The sequence below is a fragment of the Pseudorca crassidens genome, chromosome 12 (genome assembly GCF_039906515.1).
Source record: "Pseudorca crassidens isolate mPseCra1 chromosome 12, mPseCra1.hap1, whole genome shotgun sequence".
NCBI lineage: Eukaryota > Metazoa > Chordata > Mammalia > Artiodactyla > Delphinidae > Pseudorca > Pseudorca crassidens.
In genome coordinates, this window is record NC_090307.1 from 45,894,639 (window position 1) to 45,915,378 (window position 20,740).

General features: G+C 35.7%; 1 protein-coding gene across 2 annotated transcripts in view; it reads left to right on the forward strand.

Moving 5' to 3' along the window:
• Positions 1-20,740, forward strand: part of DSC3 (desmocollin 3) — a 41,238-nt gene that overhangs the window by 14,296 nt on the left and 6,202 nt on the right. For both annotated transcript variants that reach the window (XM_067699410.1, XM_067699409.1), the window contains exons 6-14: positions 1,454-1,598; positions 4,139-4,302; positions 6,896-7,030; positions 7,418-7,603; positions 10,614-10,873; positions 10,985-11,127; positions 12,038-12,262; positions 14,368-14,583; positions 16,951-17,072. In XM_067699410.1, coding sequence (XP_067555511.1) covers positions 1,454-1,598; positions 4,139-4,302; positions 6,896-7,030; positions 7,418-7,603; positions 10,614-10,873; positions 10,985-11,127; positions 12,038-12,262; positions 14,368-14,583; positions 16,951-17,072 — 1,596 coding nt within the window. The remainder of the gene's footprint in view (positions 1-1,453; positions 1,599-4,138; positions 4,303-6,895; positions 7,031-7,417; positions 7,604-10,613; positions 10,874-10,984; positions 11,128-12,037; positions 12,263-14,367; positions 14,584-16,950; positions 17,073-20,740) is intronic.

The window sequence follows — 20,740 nt, forward strand, 5'->3', positions numbered from 1 at the left end:
AGTTGGTTTTGCTTATGAGATTCTCTTTCTCTCTCTGGTCGTGGTACTTTCTCCTGTCTCCAAGACAGGGCCACAGTTGATTGGAAGGGTCCTCTTCCAGTGTCCCTCTTCTGCTCTGTGTTTTTTGTTTTTCCTTTTTTGGTCTTTGTTCCACCTGTCTAATTATCTGATGATATCCGAGAAGTATATAAGGAAGCAAAACTGGGAGACCAAGTCCAAACAAGGCATAATAAGCCAGCATTCTGATGTGGATGAACTTACATCAATGGGGAATCATTCAGACAATTTTCAGTGTAATATGGTCAATGCTCTGGGGTCATGTGGTACAGGGGGACCGATTCCCCATAGGAAAGAGGGATTCTCTTCCTAAATGAAGAGGGAAGAGATGCTGGGTAAGTAAACTTGACTGATGTTCACCACATGACATTTCTTTGCTCTTGGCTGGAAAAATTTCAACTCAGTGTTGTAATCACATGCTGAATAGAAATACGTTCTATTTGTCCACCGATAGGGGTCTAGTTAAATAAATTACAGTATGTCTATGTGGTAGATTATTAGACTGCCAATAAATCCCATTTTCAAAGCATGTTTAAGGGCTTTGGGAAATGGTTACAGCATAAAGTCGTTTGTTTGCTTTTTGGAAAAAAAGGATATAAGCTTACAGTAGTATGATCTCAATTTTTGTGTACAACTATATACACAGAAGGGACTGAAGGAATACATCAAATGTGAACAGTACTTATCTCTGGGTAGTAGGTCATGGATTTTTCTTTTCTTCTTTTGTACTTTACAGAATTTTTAAATTTATCATGATAAGGATGTTTCTTTTATAATTGAAATAGTGCACCTTTAACTATGGAAAAATTGTTTATATTAAAAAATCATTTAAAAATGAAAAAAAGAAATAAGTTCTATTTGACATTACATTGCTTTTGATTAATTAGTAATGTGGAAACTGTTAAATGTATTTTGTTAGAAAACCTCTTACAAATATGTGATCTATGAGGTTAAACGATAAAGGGGCTCAGTAGTGACAAAGTTGGGACTCATTGGCTCATTTAGATGATATAGTCAGGATTTTCCCCATTGCAGGGAGGTTAACTGTTCTTCCCAATACAATTTTATGATTATGGGGAGAATAAGGACTGTAATCCACGTCTCCATATTCACATTTAATTCCTTAGTCTCATGACCTGAGTAGTCTCTGATTCTCTGTACTCTGACCTAGGTTTTATTTGAAGTGTAGGCACTTCTACCAAACATTGGATACTTTTAACTGTAGTTAAAGTCTTTCTATGTTTGATGTTTTGATAACTAAAGAAGTATTGAACAGGAATTTTTGAAGTGATTTATTATTGAAAAGATTTGCAGAGAAGGTAAATAAAGCATAGTATTCTTTCATGCTGGAATCTTTTATAATGGACTGTTGAACTAGCTTTTCACTGTTTTACAGCTGATTGCCCATGCGTCAACTGCAGATGGGTATACAGCAGACTTACCTCTTCCACTGCCCATCAGAGTGGAGGATGAAAATGACAACTACCCTATTTTCACAGAAGCAATTTATAATTTTGAAGTTCCAGAAAGCAGTAGAATTGGTAAGACAACTTTTAGGAGTAATATGTGCTATGTTAAATGTTTATATACTTTGTTTGAGAGGTTGAATTTTTACTCAAAGCCAGATCATCCTGAGATGACACTGGACCAATAGCTACTTACCAGAATACATTTAATCCTATCAAATCTAATCAATGTGTAATTTACAAGGTATTATAGGAGTTTGTAGTGTTGTTGGTATGATACCAATGAATTATAAAGGCAGATAACAGTTATTCAAGCTTTGTACCATATTTGGCTTATATACTTTATTTCATCTTATTATGATGTGGGTTTATCATTATTCCTAGCTCCAAGGGAGGACATGCAGGGTAGAATGTACGATAAAACTAAAATCAATGTACATAGTTTTATTAGGTTTTATTTAGGAAGGTATTGAATGATATCCACTGAGGATACAATTTTTAAGCTCTTATCTTTATTGTCTCTTCTCTTTAAACTACTACTTTACTACTTCCAATTTAGAGTGAATACAGGAATAACTTTAGAGAAACTTGCATTGTGTGTTCTCCATCCTAAACACTTGCTCTCACATGTGGAAAACCAAAGTGTTTCACTTCAATAGGCCCTTAAATGTGGCATTCTTAATGTCTTCTGAGACTTGCAATATGGAGAATAACCACTCACAATAAAGTTGAAAGGAAGTGAACTCAACCATAGAGGATTAGCTAATCTGCTTATTAAAGTTTCTAGGAGTTACTTAGATCTTCAGTGGATTGTTGTAACTGCTCTTTCCTTTTATATTTTAGTTTGATAATTTGATGTCATAGATGTTAACCTCTTTATTACTCATGTGGTGCAATTAAAAAAATTATTGTTGCTTTGGAGTTTAGGAAACCTAGTTTTTGATTCAGGGTCTGTTATTATTTCACTGTGGGAACTAATGGAAGTTCCTTTGAGTTCTCTGATCTATAAAATGAGTTAATTATGTTTGATGACTTATAATGTTTTTAACCTCACAAGTCTATGACTCTTACATTTTTCTATTTTCAAAGAGGGATGATTGGTTTTAGACTCTTTGTTGAACATTCTGTTCTCTTTGGTAGTAACAGAGAAGGATCTAGGGCAAACACTTTGATGCCCAGATTAACTCAGAATACTTTAAGCATATCACATCAGTAGGTTCAGCCCTGCTAAGGCTGCGGTACTCTGAAGGTGTTCTCTGAGTTTGCCTTAACTCACACAGAGAGGGTTTGGGCAAAGGGTGCTCAATGAATAGTGAAATATAGCACTCATGGAAAAGAATTTTCAAGTCAAGATTTTAGGAAGGTTTTATGTAATAAGTAAAGGAGTTCTGTATCCAGAGAATTAAAATAGTGTTTATGTCTTCCTGTCAATGAAATTGCAGGAAGAAAATGTATGTCTTATAAAGATTATAAACAGCTTTCTATGAAAAGATAATTTATTTTCTTATAATAATAAGATTATTACTTCATGTCTTCATATTGATCCACTGCAGAAATCTTTTTGTTACTTTTAAGTATGTATTTGGACATTCTCTACAAATTTATATCTATATCTATGTATACATATATATGTATACACATATATATATACTTAAGCACACATATACACACATATATAAAGTTTAAAGATATAATGACAAAATTATTTAAAACTAATACTTCCTTGCATTAATAGTTTTACTTGGCTTTTATTTCCCTCAAATATAAAATTTCAATGAATATATATATACATATATATATATGTATATGATTGTATGTGTCTATGTATTGTTCCTCAGGCCAACCTCACATACAGGGCTATAGGCAAAGTGGTTCTATGTATTATAATTTCATGGGCATTGGAACACTATCCTTAGACTATAAAAATACCACCTGTATGTACTCTTTGATACCTGAAGTCCTTTATCAGAGCAGTATTCTTACTTTCCATACTGATGAAAAATACTAATAGCTCTAACTGCAGAAACAGTTAACTTAAATTCTCCCTGAATGGTAAATAGTATGAAATAAGATTAAGTGGGGCTGGGGGCAGTGAGGTTTGGATACAAATCTGGTGAAAGAGAAGGAAGCAAATCAAGAACTAGCAAAAAATAGAATAGAAAAGAGACTGAGATGTGAAAGGTCAACTTCATCATCTATCCAGTTATAACCCAAGTCAGCCTTGATTTAGTTATTAATCAAAACTTTGATTTAAAAAAATCTGATTGCTTAGGAGACATGGTTTCTCTCTCCAGCTAGGTTAGTTATTGCAGTATGTGGGAATATGTGTTGAAATTATTCTTGGATGCCTTTTAAATAAGTTTTTAATATATTTACTATCAAATAGTTTAAGCTGTGAGCAAAGTAAGAGTATGCCTTGATTCTCAGCATCAAAGTGTTTCATATTATAAATTTGAAGTCATCTTCATCAGTACTGTGTAAAGATGGAATATCTCTGGTAAGAAATACATCGTAAATGAGGTTTCCACCATCACTGTTAGAATTTGAGAAGTGTAGATATGCCTAAACATATTTTGCAATTCTGGAAAGTAAAGACTCTTTTTTTAAACATGTAGGTACTACAGTGGGAGTGATTTGTGCCACAGACAGAGATGAACCAGACACGATGCATACGCGCCTGATGTATAGCATTTTGGAGCAGACGCCAGGAAAACCTGGGATCTTTTCTGTGCATCCCAGCACAGGTGTAATCACAGTATCTCATTATTTGGACAGAGAGGTAGCTTTCACAATCTGTAGATTATCATTTTACTTGGGGTTGAACCCACCACCCCCAATTTACTATAATTTGCTATCCTGTGGATTAGGAGTTTCTCATTTTATTTTATTTAGGCATAAGACAATAAGAATTCCTGGCTATGTTACCTGTTTTTATATTATTTCTATTTCCTTATGTAAGAGAAACCATGAGGAATAGAAATAAAGATCAACTGGTGTTCAGAAGGGGTGAGAAAAAAAGATATTGTTATGAATGTTGATATTATTGAATAATACTTTATTCCTTGTGTATGGCTAGTTGGTTCCAGCTCAGTGTTCCAGCTCAATTCTCATGTAGGACAATTAGTGTTGCTTGTTCCATGGGTATAGATTATACCCTGATCCCTATCCAGTTATTATAGATATGTACTTTTAATCAGGAAAGGATTAGTTGAGATAAAGTTGATTATTAAAAATCTGTAACACTATTTGGATGATAGTAATAGCATATTTTTACGTGTATAGCACTTGACGTTCAAATTCTTTATGCATAATTTGATCTCATCTTTATAATTTCCTTGTTTGATTAGATAGAGGTTATATCCAATCTATAGGGGAGAAAGGTGACAGAAGGATTGATTGACTTGCCCAGGTCAGATTACTGCACTGAATCTTCTGATCTTGCTCTTGTCCATTTCATCAGCCCATATTTAACTCAGAGTCTTGCATTATTGACTGAGGCAGATCAATCAATTTCATATGTACAAAGTAGCTTTATTAGAACACTTCAGTGGTTCCCACTAAAACTAGAGTAACATAAATGGAAGGATCGATACGACTGGGAGACATATTATAAAGAAGAAATCAGCAGGATTTGATGTCAGAGCAAAAGGGAGAGGTGGTGAGAACCTATAAAAAAGAATAAAAAAGAGTACAAAGGTTTTATTTATTATTATTTTTATTTTTGTGGGGTCAGGACATGCTATGTGATAAAATACATAATGGCCATAATAAATGGGAAAGTTTGAAGGGAACAATATGAATGTGTTTTGAATCTGTGGAATATTTAGAGATGATACGGTAATCAAGTGAAAACAAGGACTTTCCCTAATTTTTCAATATTGACAAATGAGGCTTAGAGAAATTAAATAAGTTAAGGTTACACAGCTTGTAAGATACAGATTTGGGGTCAAATCCAGATATGCTTGCTTGATCAAAAAAAATATAATGGGATTTTGTGGGGAACAACCATGAGGTGTGTTGTAGGGGACAATACAGGAAGTAAAGAAATGAACAAGGGAGCTAGAGAAACTGCACTTAAAGGAAGAAAAAGCAGGGTCTCAGAGAGTGCTGGAGCCTGTGGAAGGAGCGTTTCGGGGTGGGAATGTTGGTTTCCGCTGTGAAAGAAGGATGAGTAAAATAAAGACCAAGGAAGGGAGAGAGGGAAATAGAAAATGAAGAAGAACAAAAGGAGTAGAGTGGCTAAAGAAGAGTAAAATAGAAGGAAAGGCAACAGAGGTGACTGTGTCACAGACCAGGGACTCCATTTCATCATCAACACACCATTTGCAAACTCCATTCGCAGAAGTCAACAGTGACCACCTAACTGCCTAATCCAAAGGTTAATCATTAAAACTCTCTCTAGTGCTGGCAATTATTAAAACTCTCTCTTCTCTTGGATTTCTGGTTCTCCTCCTGCTTCTCTGATCTTTTGTTTTGAGTGTCTGTCCTTTGCTTTGTCTTCTTACTTCCCTCCTGCTTGAAATGCTGTTGTTCCTTATATCCTCAGCTCTTCTCATCCTTTAACCTCTCCCAGGAAATCAGATTCTTGCCATAATCTCAACCACTATCTACATACTGCTGACTCCCAGATTGGTGTTTCTGGCCTTGAACTCCCCTGAATTATAGGGCCATCTATCCAGCTGTCTTCTGGACCTTTCTCCTTAGATTTCCCATAGGAACGTAAAAGTCAGTATCCACCAGACAAAACTCATTTTTTTCGCCTCTCCTTGCCAACCTTGCCAGTGTTCACTTCCTCAGAGAACTGCTGTCTTCCTGTATTGGTTGGTGATACTTCTGTGTGCCTGTTATCCAGGTAGTACACCTGAGCAGCATCTTCCACCCCCTCTTTCTCTCGTAGCTTGTGCATACCATCTGTTCTTAAGTCCAACTCCATTCTGACTTACAGATAACTTTCCTCACCCTTTCCTTTTGTCCTCATTGCAAATGCCCCAGCTTTGTACTATTTCAGGAGCCTTTAACTGGTTTCTTTGAACCTCAGCTCAGCTTACTCCAAATTGTGCTCGACCTTCTTTTAAATATATTCTTTCTCAAACTCAACTCTTTCTATTTTGTGCTCCCACTATGACTCGCATAAAACCTTTCCCAATACCTGCTGCTTAAGCATAAGTCTACATTCTTACTCTGGATCTTGTAATTGAATTTCTGCTTACCTTTTCAGCTTTATTCCCGTCTACCATGTCGTTGGGTATATACAAATAGGGAAATCAAATAAAAGCATGGATACACACCAATAGAAGTGTGAACAACTGAGGTTTCCTTTATAAATCTAAACAAGGTTTTTAAAGCTAATTAAATATTTGCTTTGTTTTCAGGTTGTAGACAAGTACTCAATGATAATGAAAGTGCAAGACATGAATGGTCAATTTTTTGGATTGATGAATACAACAACTTGCATCATAACAGTAAAAGATTCAAATGACAATTTACCCACTTTCAGACAAAATGCTGTAAGTAGATAATATCAAAATTGATCTCTATTGTTATCTTTATTTAATCTGAATTAATAAAATATTTATCATACTTTGAAGTATGCATGTTTATTTTATCAATAAAATGAAATATCTGATGTATAAGTATCTTTTATTTATTCATAATAGTATTTATATTCTCTCCCTTTTGTTAAAGACCATAGCATTAGTCTTTTATTTGTAACAAAGTTCTTCATTCATTTAAAAGATAACCCTTAGTAAAACAATGCTTTTGTGATTCATGTTTTAAAATAATCTAGGCAAAAGCTGTAAGAACAAGTACTTTTGGAGTGGAAGAAACATTTTACTTTCTTTGTAAAAGTTTCCTTTATAAAGTAAGTTTTTAATGCGCTTTCTCTGTTTCAGTATGAAGCATCAGTAGAGGAAAATACGTTCAATGTGGAAATCTTACGAATACCTATAGAAGATAAGGATTTAATTAACACTGCCAATTGGAGAGCCAATTTTACGATTTTAAAGGGCAATGAAAATGGACATTTCAAAATCAGTACAGACAAAGAAACTAATGAAGGTGTTCTCTGTGTTGTAAAGGTAAAGTAATAATGAGTAATAGACAATTTGGCAAGTTAAGTTTTAATCAACTAATGGTTTAATCAACTAAGTAGTTTCAGATCATAGACTTTACAAGTTGGAAGAGAACTTAATCTATTTAGTTCACTTGTTCTGCTTTAATGCTGCCTTTCTTCTATAATTTGTTACCAGCTATTAGGCATCTAGCTTATGCTTGAACAGTCTCGATCGTAAGAATCTCTGTATATCCATTGGCAGCTTATTCCATGTCTGGAGAACTCTAATTCTCAGAAGGCCTTACTTTTACTGTGGCTAAATTATTCTCCTTGTAACCCGTGTCTTTGGACCAGGTTTTATCTCTAATGTTATACAAGACAGGTATAATCCTTTGAAAAGGCTGTGATGTCTATTTGAGATTTACCTTCTCTAAGATAAATATTCCCAATTCCTCTAACTATTCTTTACATGATATAATTTAGAGGCTCATATTCTTCTCTCTGTGTCTCTCTCTCTCTTGAATATATGACTGGTTGTATCTGAACTTCTTAAAGGTAATACTGAGGATGAAATATAGTATTACATCAAACAGCACTGAATGAACATATTCTTTGTTCTATATGTTGTATTTTTGGTAGTACTGTTACATTCTAGGGTCCAGGTTATAAGGGCAGAAAAGGCTCTTTTGGGAAGGACTCTTGGTTTTATATTCCTTACCCAGAAAAAGAAAGAAAATTGTCCTGTAGTGTAAAGCAGCACTTACTGTGTGCGCTAATGTTAAACGTCATTCTTATAACAATTGTACAGAAGAGAAAACTTAGTCTCAGAGACATTAAGAAACCTACCCAAAGTGACACAGCTCAGATGTAGTAGAGAGAGGATTTGAATCTATGTTTCTTTGATTCCAGGTTATCTGCTCTCAAGCCCTGTGTTAAATTGCTTTGCATAGCTCTGTGATCTTGGAAAATTAGCCTCTGTATTATCTGTAAAATATAAATAATATTTCTCTCTGCCTTCCTAGTAGCTGTTCAAATATGATAATGAAAATGAGAGCACTTGGTAAACTATAGGATATTAGTATTATATTTTTAGAAGTCACATCATGTTCTTGGGAATAGTGTTATAATTTTCCATAATAGATAACTTTTTTGAAACTGTAGAGTATGAGCTAATTCAGTCTTTAGCTGGGTCTCCTGGGTAATCTTTCCATCTTAGTATTTTCTCTGCATTTCAGCAACAGCAGCAGTGCATCAGAGCTTGAGTGAGGAAGACAGTTCTTGGTCATTCTCAACGTAGAAAGTCCTCACATCCATCTTCACAACAATACATTTTCTAGGGAATTGTTAGCATCTTAGTGCAGATATGGGATATTTTTGGACAATTTTTTTTCAGTTGATGAAACAAGAAGGTATCCTATGGTTGAAGAGAATTCATATTTTTTCATTAATCATTGATTTCATCCCATCAGATTTCTAAATCTTGCAGAGTTTTAAGCTACTACAGCAATATCCAGTTTAAGCCTTAAAAGATTGCATTAAAAATCTCTAGGGCTTTTAGCAAGTAACTCTAGATTGAATAACTGCACCTCTTCTAGGGCAGCAGCTGTTTTCTAAATTTCCATCCATTTCTCATTGCTAGCAGACTCTCAGCCTGATCATAGCAATACGAGCAATTTGTGAGGTAGTGTTCATTAGCGGCAAATAAACAGATATTAATCCTTTTCTCTCTTGGCGCTCCAGTTTCTGGGATATTAATAAAAGAATCAAAAAGAATTTCACATACATTTTGTAGATTCTAAGATTCAGAACTTTTCTTGACTTCTTATTGGACTTGTGGTATTAGTATCTCAGCTTGATACTGCCTAGAAGTGGAGATGTGGAGAAAGGCTTAAACCCAAAATTTTACTCATCAGTTTTGATTTTGTTCAATGTTCAGCCAGTGATTATTTTGATAAGCAGAAAGAGAATGAAAGAAAAAGTGCGTTAGCTTTTCAGTACAGTGTAAAATACTGTTTTATGGATTTGGCTTGTTTGCTGTATAAAAATCAATTGTAACCAAAGAATTGATTTAGAAGATTTTAGAGGCTGGTGAGTCAATTAAGCAGAAGGATTATAGTGTGGTGGTTAGGAAAATGGACTCATACCAGACTACCTGGCTTGAAACTCCAGCTTGAATGAGTTTCTTTTGGCTTTGAGAAACCCAGTTTATTTCCTCTTCTTCACTTTCCTGCTCTCTAAAATGGAGATGACGATAATAATAGTGCCAATAGCACATTATATTTTTCTTACCCCTCTGCATTCTTCACTGTGAGAGTTTCATTGGATAAACTACAAACAATGCCAAAGTATAATTCTCAAATTGTCAAAAATAAAATTTTCATAAAAATAGTTAGCATTGGTAAAAAGTTTACTTATCAGTGAGGGACTCAGCAAAAAGCCAAAGCAGCTTCCTAGAAGAAATGAGAAGCTGTATGGATTTTGATAAAAGGAGAAGCTGAAATAAAGATTGCTTAGTTATATGCCTTAGAGGACAATTAAAACATGCATTTGAAATACCATTTCTATCAGAGAGAAAATAAAATCACTGCACCATTTCAGCTTTAAGTCAACATCTAGTTTTATAAGAGCTGTAAAATGTCTGGGCCCTCATCGGTGGTAAATAGTAAGTTGAACCTTCTCCGAGAGTCAGATGACCCTTAGGCCGGTCTTCTAAATAAGGCCAGAAGAACACGGTCATGTTTTTGCATTATCTTCAGGTTCAGAATAATTTTCCTTAGTAAGAATGAGCTATAAAAATATTTTAGGAATTGCTTTCCCACAACTCCATAAAACCACCTGCAGAAACTTTCTGACCACTCTTGCTAAAGGCTTAGTGAAGAATCACCTCTCTCTTTAGCAAAGGATAAAAGTCAATATTGGCTAAGTGAGAGCACAGAATTTATGTAGCACTGTTCATATCGGCAAAAGATCACTTGCTATTTAAAATACCAAATGTATTTTACACTGATGTTCATATACTTGTCCTTTTTTTAAAGCCACTGAATTATGAAGAAATCCGTCAAGTGATCCTGGAAATTGGAGTAGGCAATGAAGCTCCATTTACTGGAGATGTGACACTCAGAATGGCAAACATGAACAGAGCCATGGTCACAGTTAATGTGAAGGATCAGGACGAAGGGCCTGAATGCAGACCTGCAGTCCAAAGTGTACAGATTAAAGAAAACTCCCCAGTGGGTTCAAAGATCGATGGATATAAGGCATATGACCCTGACACTAAAAGTAGCAGTGGTTTAAGGTACAAAGAAATCTATAACCACATACTAATTATGTATTTGTAATAATGAGACAGTAATATATTTTAATACATTTTATAGTGCTAAAAACTATTTTTACTTTTTATTAACAGGTACAAATTATTGCATGACCCGAAAGGGTGGATCACCATTAATGAAATTACGGGCTCACTCGAAACTTCCAAAATCTTAGACAGGGAGGCTGTAACTCCCAGAAGTGCCTTGTATAATGTTACAGTCCTGGCAATAGATAAAGGTAAGACACCAGCTTTCATCTGGTATGTTATAAAAGAATTAGAGAATAAACTTCATTTATTCTTGTGCAGAATTATCCTTGTGCTAAGTATACAGAATTCTTAGAAATTACTTTAAAGATTGTTTCTATTTATCTTAATCATCAAACAAGGTGAAACTGCTTGGTGACATGAAACCATGCCTTATTTATCTTTATATCCCTAGCATGGCAGCATCTTAAATGCCTATAGATCTCTATGTCAGAGGACAGAGATGAAACTTAAGTCTAGGAGTAGATGAAATGGTCTCACCAGACTCTTCTAGATCTCTTTACATCATTTTAAATTGAGCTGTTAAATAGCTCAGCTGACTATTAAGTCAAAATAATTCTTTCCTTGAATTCTGTTCCTTAAAGTAACCCAGAGTTTCTCAACCCTGGCTACGTATTAAAATAATTTGGGACATTTAAAAAAATATCAAGGTGTAGACACTACCTCAGACCAACTGAATCAGAATCCCTGGTTGGGGAGCCTGGGCATCATATATTTTTAAAAATCTCCCTAAGTGGTTTAAATGTGTACCAGGATTAGAGTAACTTTTCTGTAGTCACTTTACTGTTCCTTAACATCTGGACCAAACGAAACCCAAGGAAATAGAGAGTTTGAAATTCAGACATTTGGTTTTACTTTTTGGTAATAATTCTGGTAAAAGTTTTATGGCCAGTTATATCTGATACTATCAACAGCATACTCATTTTAGGTGATCTACAGGTTTCATTTATCCATCTACCTTCTTATTTACCATTTTCTCTAATGATCAGAGTTTATTTAAAAAAAAAAACCATACATCCTATGTAGAATCTAGTTGATTATTTTTCTTAAGAAACTATAAAAGTCTATGAACTACACTAAACTTTTTTCCTTTCTTCCTAGATAGTAGATCATGTACTGGAACCATTGAAGTTAAAATTGTAGATGAGAATGATAATCCGCCAGAAATACTTCAAAATTATCTAGTAATTTGCAAACCAAAGATGGAACATGTTGACATTTCAGCCGTTGATCCTGACGAGCCCATGCACGGCGCTCCATTTCACTTCAGCTTGGCAAAAGCTTCTCCAGAAATCAACAGACTATGGACCCTTGCCATAGTTAATGGTATTTCATCAAAAATAATGATTTATATGCTCTGAAATAAGTGAGAATGGATTTACTGCTTTACTCACGTGAAGCATAATGTAAAATGGATTCTCATGAACATATTTTAGAAGTAACTTTTGCACACATTGTGTGGGACCTGTGTTTTATATTGTACATAAAATGAAACAAAATCATAATTTTTATGAAGGCAGAATTTACATTTACAACAAAGACAAAAAATCCTTGTTAAAATATTGAGCAACTTATCCTTGCTGTGTTTTTGAAGTAACTACTGTGCGATGAGGAAAGAACAGAAGGTGGGAGGCTTAAATTTTAGTGTAAGCAGACTCTGGAAATGAGGGGTCTGGGTATGTGGGATAAGCACTCTATAACATTCTGGAAGGAAACATGGTGGGCTGTGGACAGAGGCCTGGCACTGAAGCCTGCAGTGCAGACTGCTACAGTAGTGGTTTCTGAGGTGTACAGTTTTCTATGTTATAGCCATAGTTCCCTGCTGTTTTGTTGCTATGCTGTGCTCTTTCATGCAATTCAGCTTTTGCATATGCTGTTCCTTCTGCCTAGACTACCTCCTTCCCACTTCTTAGCTTGATATTAATCCATAATATTTATGGAGCACCTACTGTCTACCTGTTGTATCTACATGTAATCTACGTGTTGTATTCTTATTTGTTTACCTTTCTGCTCTAATACATGACTTTCTCAGAACATTTGTAACCCATCTGTGTATTTCCAGCACCTAGCCCAGTGCTTGGTAGACACTAACTGCTTAATAAATGTTTGTTTAATCAATAATTGATAAACAAATATGCATGAAATCAGGAAAATACTAGGGCAATAAGTAAATCAGGGTTGTTAGAGTTTAGAAGGTTTTAGTAGGAATGCCGAGAGATTTGGCGGGAGTGGTGATGAAGGGCCTTATGTACTAGCTGAGGAGGCTGACCTTTGTATGGTTGGTGACAGCAGGTACGCATTGAGAGTGTACAAGTAAGGCAATGCTGTACCAGGTTTATGTCTTAAAAACAGTGACATTGATAACAGTTAGGAGGCCAGTTTGAAGAGTGCAGAGTTGAGTAGCAGGGAAAGTCAGAGGCTGCTGCACTAGTACGAGTGAATGGACATGAATATGGCTCTTGGTCTTGAGGTAATGAATAAGCCTGTGGTCTTGAGGGACGAGAGAGATTTGAAGGATTTTACTTTAAACACAATATAATCCTGAAAAGTTCCAAATAAACCTTAGTGGTAATTCACATTCCTCTGGGGAGCTTTGTGTCTGAGGTGTAGCCAGAAATCTTTGAAGTTCTCAACAGCTCTAACCGTGCATTTAAGAAAGGCTTAGAAATTACAGATCACTTCCAGGAGGTGCATTATGGTATTTTGTCATTTCACTTATTGAAAAACCCAAAAGATTGCAATTGCCATTGAAAGTGTGTGGAGCTTTTGGTCAGTTGATAATAAAGTCATTGAAATAAGGTAGCAAGTTCATTGGGGAAATATCGCTGTTCGTAAAAACTTGTATTGTTAGGATATAGATATGTCTGTGTTTATGTAAGCCTTATACCTAGCCTGGGTGATGTTAATTAGTTTTCTGGTATTGAGATTACTTCCACAGGGAAGGTGTTAAATACCAAGGGTCAGTTGCCCTTTGAGAAATTACCTTATACATAAAGACAGTGGACAGGTACCAGAAGATAAATGGATAAGAAAATATGAACTTAAGACATCTCTTGTGTGTAACTATTGGTGTTAATTTTTTATGAGTACCATAAACTGGTACTTTAGAGAAATGCTTGGAGTGTATGTCAAGAGCCAATCATTAGCTTGTAGATAAGGGAGGAAATAAGGGAATACTAAATATTGCTGAAAGGCTGCTGGGTCACTCCAATGCCAAATTATTTCTTTAAGCCTCTCTTCTAAAAAGTTACAGTGGGCAACATACATCTGGTGATATTAGTGCCTGAAAAGGTTGAAGATCGTCATCTTTTTTTATCCATTTTCACATGGAAGGTGGTTCCTTGAGAATAGTGTCTTTAAAAATAGGTGTGGTGGAACAGATGTTAGAGGAGGAATCAATGTTCATTAAAAATATCATTCTTTTCTTTCAGATACAGCTGCCCGTCTTTCATATCGGAAAAATGCCAAATTTCAAGAATATTCTATTTCCATTACCGTAAAAGATGTAGAAGGTCAATCTGCAACAAAAACCTTGAGAGTGAACCTCTGTGATTGTACTTACCCAGATGAATGTCGCATGGCTGCAGGAGCGATACTTGGCACATGGGCGATCCTTGCGATACTTCTGGGTATAGCATTGCTTTTCTGTAAGTCCTTTTACTTACCTGACTTTGAAATATAAAATAAATATCTGAGTGCAGGAAAAGGTCTTTGAAAAGAAATCTTGTCCAGCTATCTGTCAGGTGTGAGTCCCCTTTACAAATTCTTTTTGTATTATTTTCTGAGTTCTGAGTGAATATTTTCTGTGAGAAGAAGCAAAATCCTTTTTGAGATCAAAGATTTCATTCTTAGACAGAACTGTTGAAAATGCCTTAGATTTTGCCAAACCTGTCAATGTATAGCTTTTATTTCTTGGTCCTCATACTACCCCTTTTAAGGCTAAATCAAACAATCTAAAACTTCTGCCATATGCAAGTCCACTAAAAGCCACTTTCGTGTCATGTCATTTTCATTTCAGCTACAGACTTATGGGAGGTGTTCAAATCACAGCAATATCTCTTCTTGGGTGTATCCAACCAGGTTGATTAAATTCTATTAACCTCCTCCTAACCAGTTATGTAGTTCCCAATGGTGCCGTATTTTTTCTTCTCTTTTCATTTCCATTCAATCCTTCAGCTTATTTTAGATGTTGTTCCTTTATTCTGTGATAGGATTAGTGGTTAAGAGTAAGACTCTGGAACCAGACTGTCTGGGTTTGGACCCTAGCTCTATTATTTGTAAGACATGTGACCTGGGGCAAGTTACTTCACTGTGCTTCAGTTTCCTCATCTGTAAAAAGGGATAATTGTAGTAGGTTATTTTATGGGGTAGCACCGGAGGTTCATTGAGTTAATGCATGTGAAGAGCTTAAAACAGTGCATGGTACATTTCTAATAAGTGTTTATTATTTTTTATCAACTCAAAAAAATATATATATATTGAACACCTACTATATACCAGAACTGTCTAGGTGCTTGGGATTCATCAATGAACAAAGCAGAAAAAAGCAAACAAGCCAAAACAAAGTCTTCCCTGTGACAGTAAAGTAATAAATAAATTAAATGCTGTGGAGGAAAAAAATAGAGCCAGATAATTAGGGTCTCTGGTGCTGTAAAGTGTGTGTGGGTGAGTGCGGGGGATGGGTGCTAGTGATAGTAATTCTCAATAGATGGTTGGGCCAGCCTAACTGAGAAGGTTATCATTGATGGTTTTTGGAAAAGGTGAAAGAGTCAGCCAAGAATACTTAAGGAAGAGCTTTCAGTCAGAGGAGAAAGTCAGTTCAAAGGCCCTAAGGTGAGGGAATGCTTGAGAAATCAAGGAAGGCAGGGAGACCAGTGTGGCCTGAGAGTAGAGAGAGGATGAGGGAAGAGGAGTGTAGGAAGTGGAACCAGAAAGGTAACAAGGGGCCACACACAGTTGGCAAGGGTTGGTACACTTTTTCTGTGAAGGGCAAGATAGTATATATTTTAAACTTTGCAGGCCATATGGTTTCATTTGTAACCAATCAAATCTGCCCTTGTAGCGAGAGAGCAGCCATAGAAAACATTTAAACCGCAGGCATGGCTGTGTTCCATTAGAACTTTATTTATGGACACTAAAATTTGAATTTCATATAATTTTCCCGTGTAATAAACTATTATTCTTTTGATTTTTTTCAGTCATTTAAACATATAAAACCCACAGCTCATGAGTCATACAAAACATGGTGGGCTGGATTTGGGGCCGTAGGTTGGCAATCCTTGGTATAGGGGCTTGTAGAACATTGTAAAGAGTTGTTGTTGCTCTTAGCTTTATTATCATATATTTCAACCTCCCACAATTATGATGCAGAATGAAAATTCTGAATAGGCAAAATACAAAGTAAGTTTAATTAAGATACTTGGAGATAAATCTATTCTGGGAAGAAAAGTCTGCTTTGTTATCTTTTCATATTGGCAAACCATTCTTTTGGGAATCAGTAAATCTCTTTAAAGTCTTTGTCTTAAAAAATGTCATTGGGGCTTCCCTGGTGGCACAGTGGTTGAGAGTCCGCCTGCCGATGCAGGGGACACAGGTTCGTGCCCCAGTCCGGGGGGATCCCACGTGCCGTGGAGCGGCTGGGCCCGTGAGCCATGGCCCACGGAGCCTGTGCTCTGCAACAGGAGAGGCTGCAGCGGTGAGAGGCCCGCGTACCGCAAAAAAAAAAGAAAAAAAAAAAAGTCATTGATTTTTTAAAAATTCATGATTCAAAATACTTAAATGATGGGTGGAATCCAAACTCTTGAAGATATGTGTATCAAAATATACATATAATCGCTTTAAATGTTAAAATCTAAGCTAAATCATGGCCTGTTCATTTAGAAGGGCCAGGGTAATTTGTGGGACACCATGCTCAGTGACTTGTTTTCCTCCTGTGCACCTTAGGTAATAAGAAATAAAAGATGAGTATTTTATTGTGTGCATGTTAAACATTTTTGTTTTTGTTTTTAACTCAGCTATATTGCTAACTGTAGTATGTGGACTTGTTAGTGCCAGAAATAAAAAAAGTTTTCCTGAAGATGTGGCACAGCAAAACTTAATCATCTCAAACACAGAAGCACCTGGAGATGATAAAGTGGTAAGTAATTTTTCCTTTTGAATTTTTGAATTTTATTTTATTAATTTTTTTATACGGCTATTTATCTCTGAGTAGTTCCCACAATTTCTTTAACTCATCCTCATGAAATTATTTCAGAATTTAGGAGTTAATTTCTATTTTTCATTTGATCAGATTCTGTAGACATAAATATGTTATCTGTCAATATTCAAATATTTTTATAGGGCATTTATTAAACCAGATGTATTGTTTTAGTTATCTTTTTTCTACTCTCTAGTGTTATGGTTTAAAACTTATTATTTGATGTTGTGAATTTATTATAAGAAGAATCTTTTTGACTGCTCTCTACAATGTATATTTTCAGATATTGTTTGTTTATCTAACTCTTTGACCATTTATAATAGGAAGAACTTGCTGAAAGTTCTCAAGATAAACTAAAAATATCAAAAAGATATATGTTTACAAAAAAGTGTGTGTTTGGGGGGGCAGATTGGAACAATACTGCCACTTTCTTTTCTTACATATTTCTTGGGACCTCTGAGGTGCTTGGCACTATGCTTCTTGTTCTGCGGGAAGTATGTAAAAAATTATTACAAGGCATGTTCTTCCCTCGAAAAGATTTCAATTCATTCTTGAGAAATTGAAAAATAAATAGGAATGTGACAGTAAACTATTAGCCCCAATATGATAGGACACTGGTGGAGTTCAAAGATACTGATGATACATAAGTATATTCATGATGTCTGGATATCAACCAGAAAGGCCTGGTGGAAGAGGTACAGATTACTCTGTACCATAAAGAACACGAAGGGTTTGAAAGTGAAGAGATGGAGAAAAACAGCCTAATGAATAAAAAAGGAGATGACAAAGTTTAGGGATTATTCACCAAATAGTAAATAAATTGATTTGAAATGGAAGAAATGATGTTTTGGACTAGAGGCTTGACACTTAGGTTCTGGAGGGAGAAGATATAATAAGAGAGGGATGGGGGATGAAACTTTTTTGTGGCACACTAAGGATTTTGGATTTATTCTCTTGGTAAGGGAGAGCCAGTCAAGGCTTTCTGCACGAAAGTGGCATAACGTGAGCAGTGTGATACTGAATCAGTAGGGTGACCAACAAGAACAGGAAGACGTTAGGAATGGGGAGGATAAAGGATTAGGATCTTTTGATAATTTAAGCATGAGATAACTCTACTAGGATAATGGTTATTGGAAAATTAAAATAGGGATGGATAAGAAATATTTTAAATGTATAAATAAAATTGTTTTCTTTTGAGTAATAAAATAAAAAGTGGAGTCAATGTGACAGAAGCTGTAGCCCGGGACAGTGACTTTATATCAGGCCTTTTCTGTATCTCAAGGTGACGATGGCTTTCTTATCGACTATTTCTTTCACTTCCTTCCCACCATCAGGCAAAATCATGACTCCTCTATGCTTGACATGCCTATGTATGGAACCCTGTAATTATCTCTCCATTCAGGAAATAGATTTAGCCCCATGATCGTCCTTGACTCATAGTAAGCTCTTATTTTATATCTGAGAATGGAATGATTGAGCTGTACTTAATTTTTTTTCTTTGCCATTTGATGCTGGAGTCGGTGGCATTGATTGGCCACTTCACCATAACATACACCTATTTACCTGTTCTCTATTAGGAACACTTCTCAAAAGGACTTGAAATTGTTATTTATACCAGTATATAATTTTAGGCATATTTTTACAAAATGCAACAAAATTTCACGGTGAATGTGTAAACTCATTTTAATACAATGAGTAAAGGTGGTAACTTTAGTTTTGAATCTGAGTTTAAGTCAAAGGCATTCAGATGGGGTTAGGAGTTGTGTGAAAAATCAGGACTGGAAAAGTAAATTTGAAAATCACTGACATGGAGAAGGAGTTGTTGTTGCCCTATGAGAATAAACTTGGAGGAAGGAACAGAGATTAGAGAATGGGAAACAGTACTGTGGATTCAGCTTTGATTTTAGTTTATGTTCAATTCTCCCTTTATTAGCTTAGAAATATGATCTCAATATGTATTTATAATGACAAAATTATACCCATCAAGGAGATTTGACAAACAGGATTTGTGTGTGTGTGTGTGTGTGTGTGTGATAGAATTTTACTGTAGCAGCGACCTAAGCAAAAAATGTAGGGTAGCAGTGCCACCAAATGGCTACTTTTCAGTTCTCTTTTCTGGTATTTTTTTCAAAGGCAGTAAAATAATATGTTTGACTTTTATAGATATATTTCAGATTCAGTAAATTATCTGAACTTGAAAATCTTTGTTTTGATAGAGACTCTGCATATTAGATAGAAAAAGTAAATTGGTAAGAAGATGACACAATGACACCTGATTATAGTGGAGGTCTTGTCATGAAAGTGATGGTTTAGAATTCAAACTGACATGCAGAGGTTATTGCTGTAACTAAACATCTCACCTGTGGCCTGGAGGGTTGGTGTTCAGTTCCAGCATTAAGTTAATGTTTAATCAAGTCTTTTCCATTTTAAAATATTCCCTTGACTCTTTGTCCTCCCCTAGATCCCTCCATATTTCTTTTTCTTTGAAACTGAATTTTTTGAGAGAAATATTTTTTACTCGATTTCTCTATGACATTACTTCCTGTTCATTCCGCATTCCGTGGAAATTCTTTTGACACAGATCACCACTGGCCACTTTTTTACTTGACTCTCATGGGTGCTTACTTTATTTGAACCAGTTCTTACCCTACTTGGATTTTTTCTACACCATTGATCTCCTTACCGTAATCCTCTCTTGGCTAGAGAGTCATGGCTTTTTGGTTCCGTATTATCTCAGTGGCTATTCCACATCAATTCTGTCACAGCTCTAATTCCTTTATCCACCCTTTAAAACATGATGTTTCTTGTCGTTCTATTCTTAGCCTTTTTTTCTTTTGGTCTGCAGTTTTCTCTGGGTGATATAATTTATTCCCATGGCTTCAACTCCCCCCTACATGGAAGTGACTCCCAGAATTATACTCCAGCTCAGATCTCTCACCTGAGCTCCAGACCACATATTCATATACTCATTTTGGAAATCCACAGGTTTCTCGTTTACCACGTCCAAAACTGAATTGCTCACCCTCCTCTCACCCGCAAGTGCATCCTTCCTCCCTGTTTCAGTGAATCATACCATCTATCTAGTTGCACAAGCAGGACACATAGGAATAACTCCTGACCCTTCCCTTGGCTGCCTCATCCGTCTAACCACCAGTAAGCACTCTATGGAGTCCATCCTCTTCTTTTAATCATCGCTGCTTCGACTTTGGCTTAGATCCTTATCATTTTTCACCTATAATGTTTCACTGACTGATATCCATGACTCTAAACTTGTCTCCTTCTTATTTGTCTTTCACATTATTGCCTAAAATGATTTTTTTTAAATATGTCCCTTGCCTGTTATTAAAACCATTCTTTTTGTCCCCATAATCTTCAAGATAGTCTAAAAATTTTAGCATGGCATATAGATCTTTATGTCCTCTGGCCTTTTATAACCTCTCTAGCTTCCTCTCTCTCTTTGAACTTTCTGTGGTAGGCATTCTCGACAGGCTGAAGTTGGGAACCCCCAAGGAACCCCATTTGGCTTTGCCTCTAGACCCTCTTACAGATAATGCATTCTTCCTCCTATTTCTCAGTAGGAATCCCTCAGCTCAGAGTTTTCCCAGTTT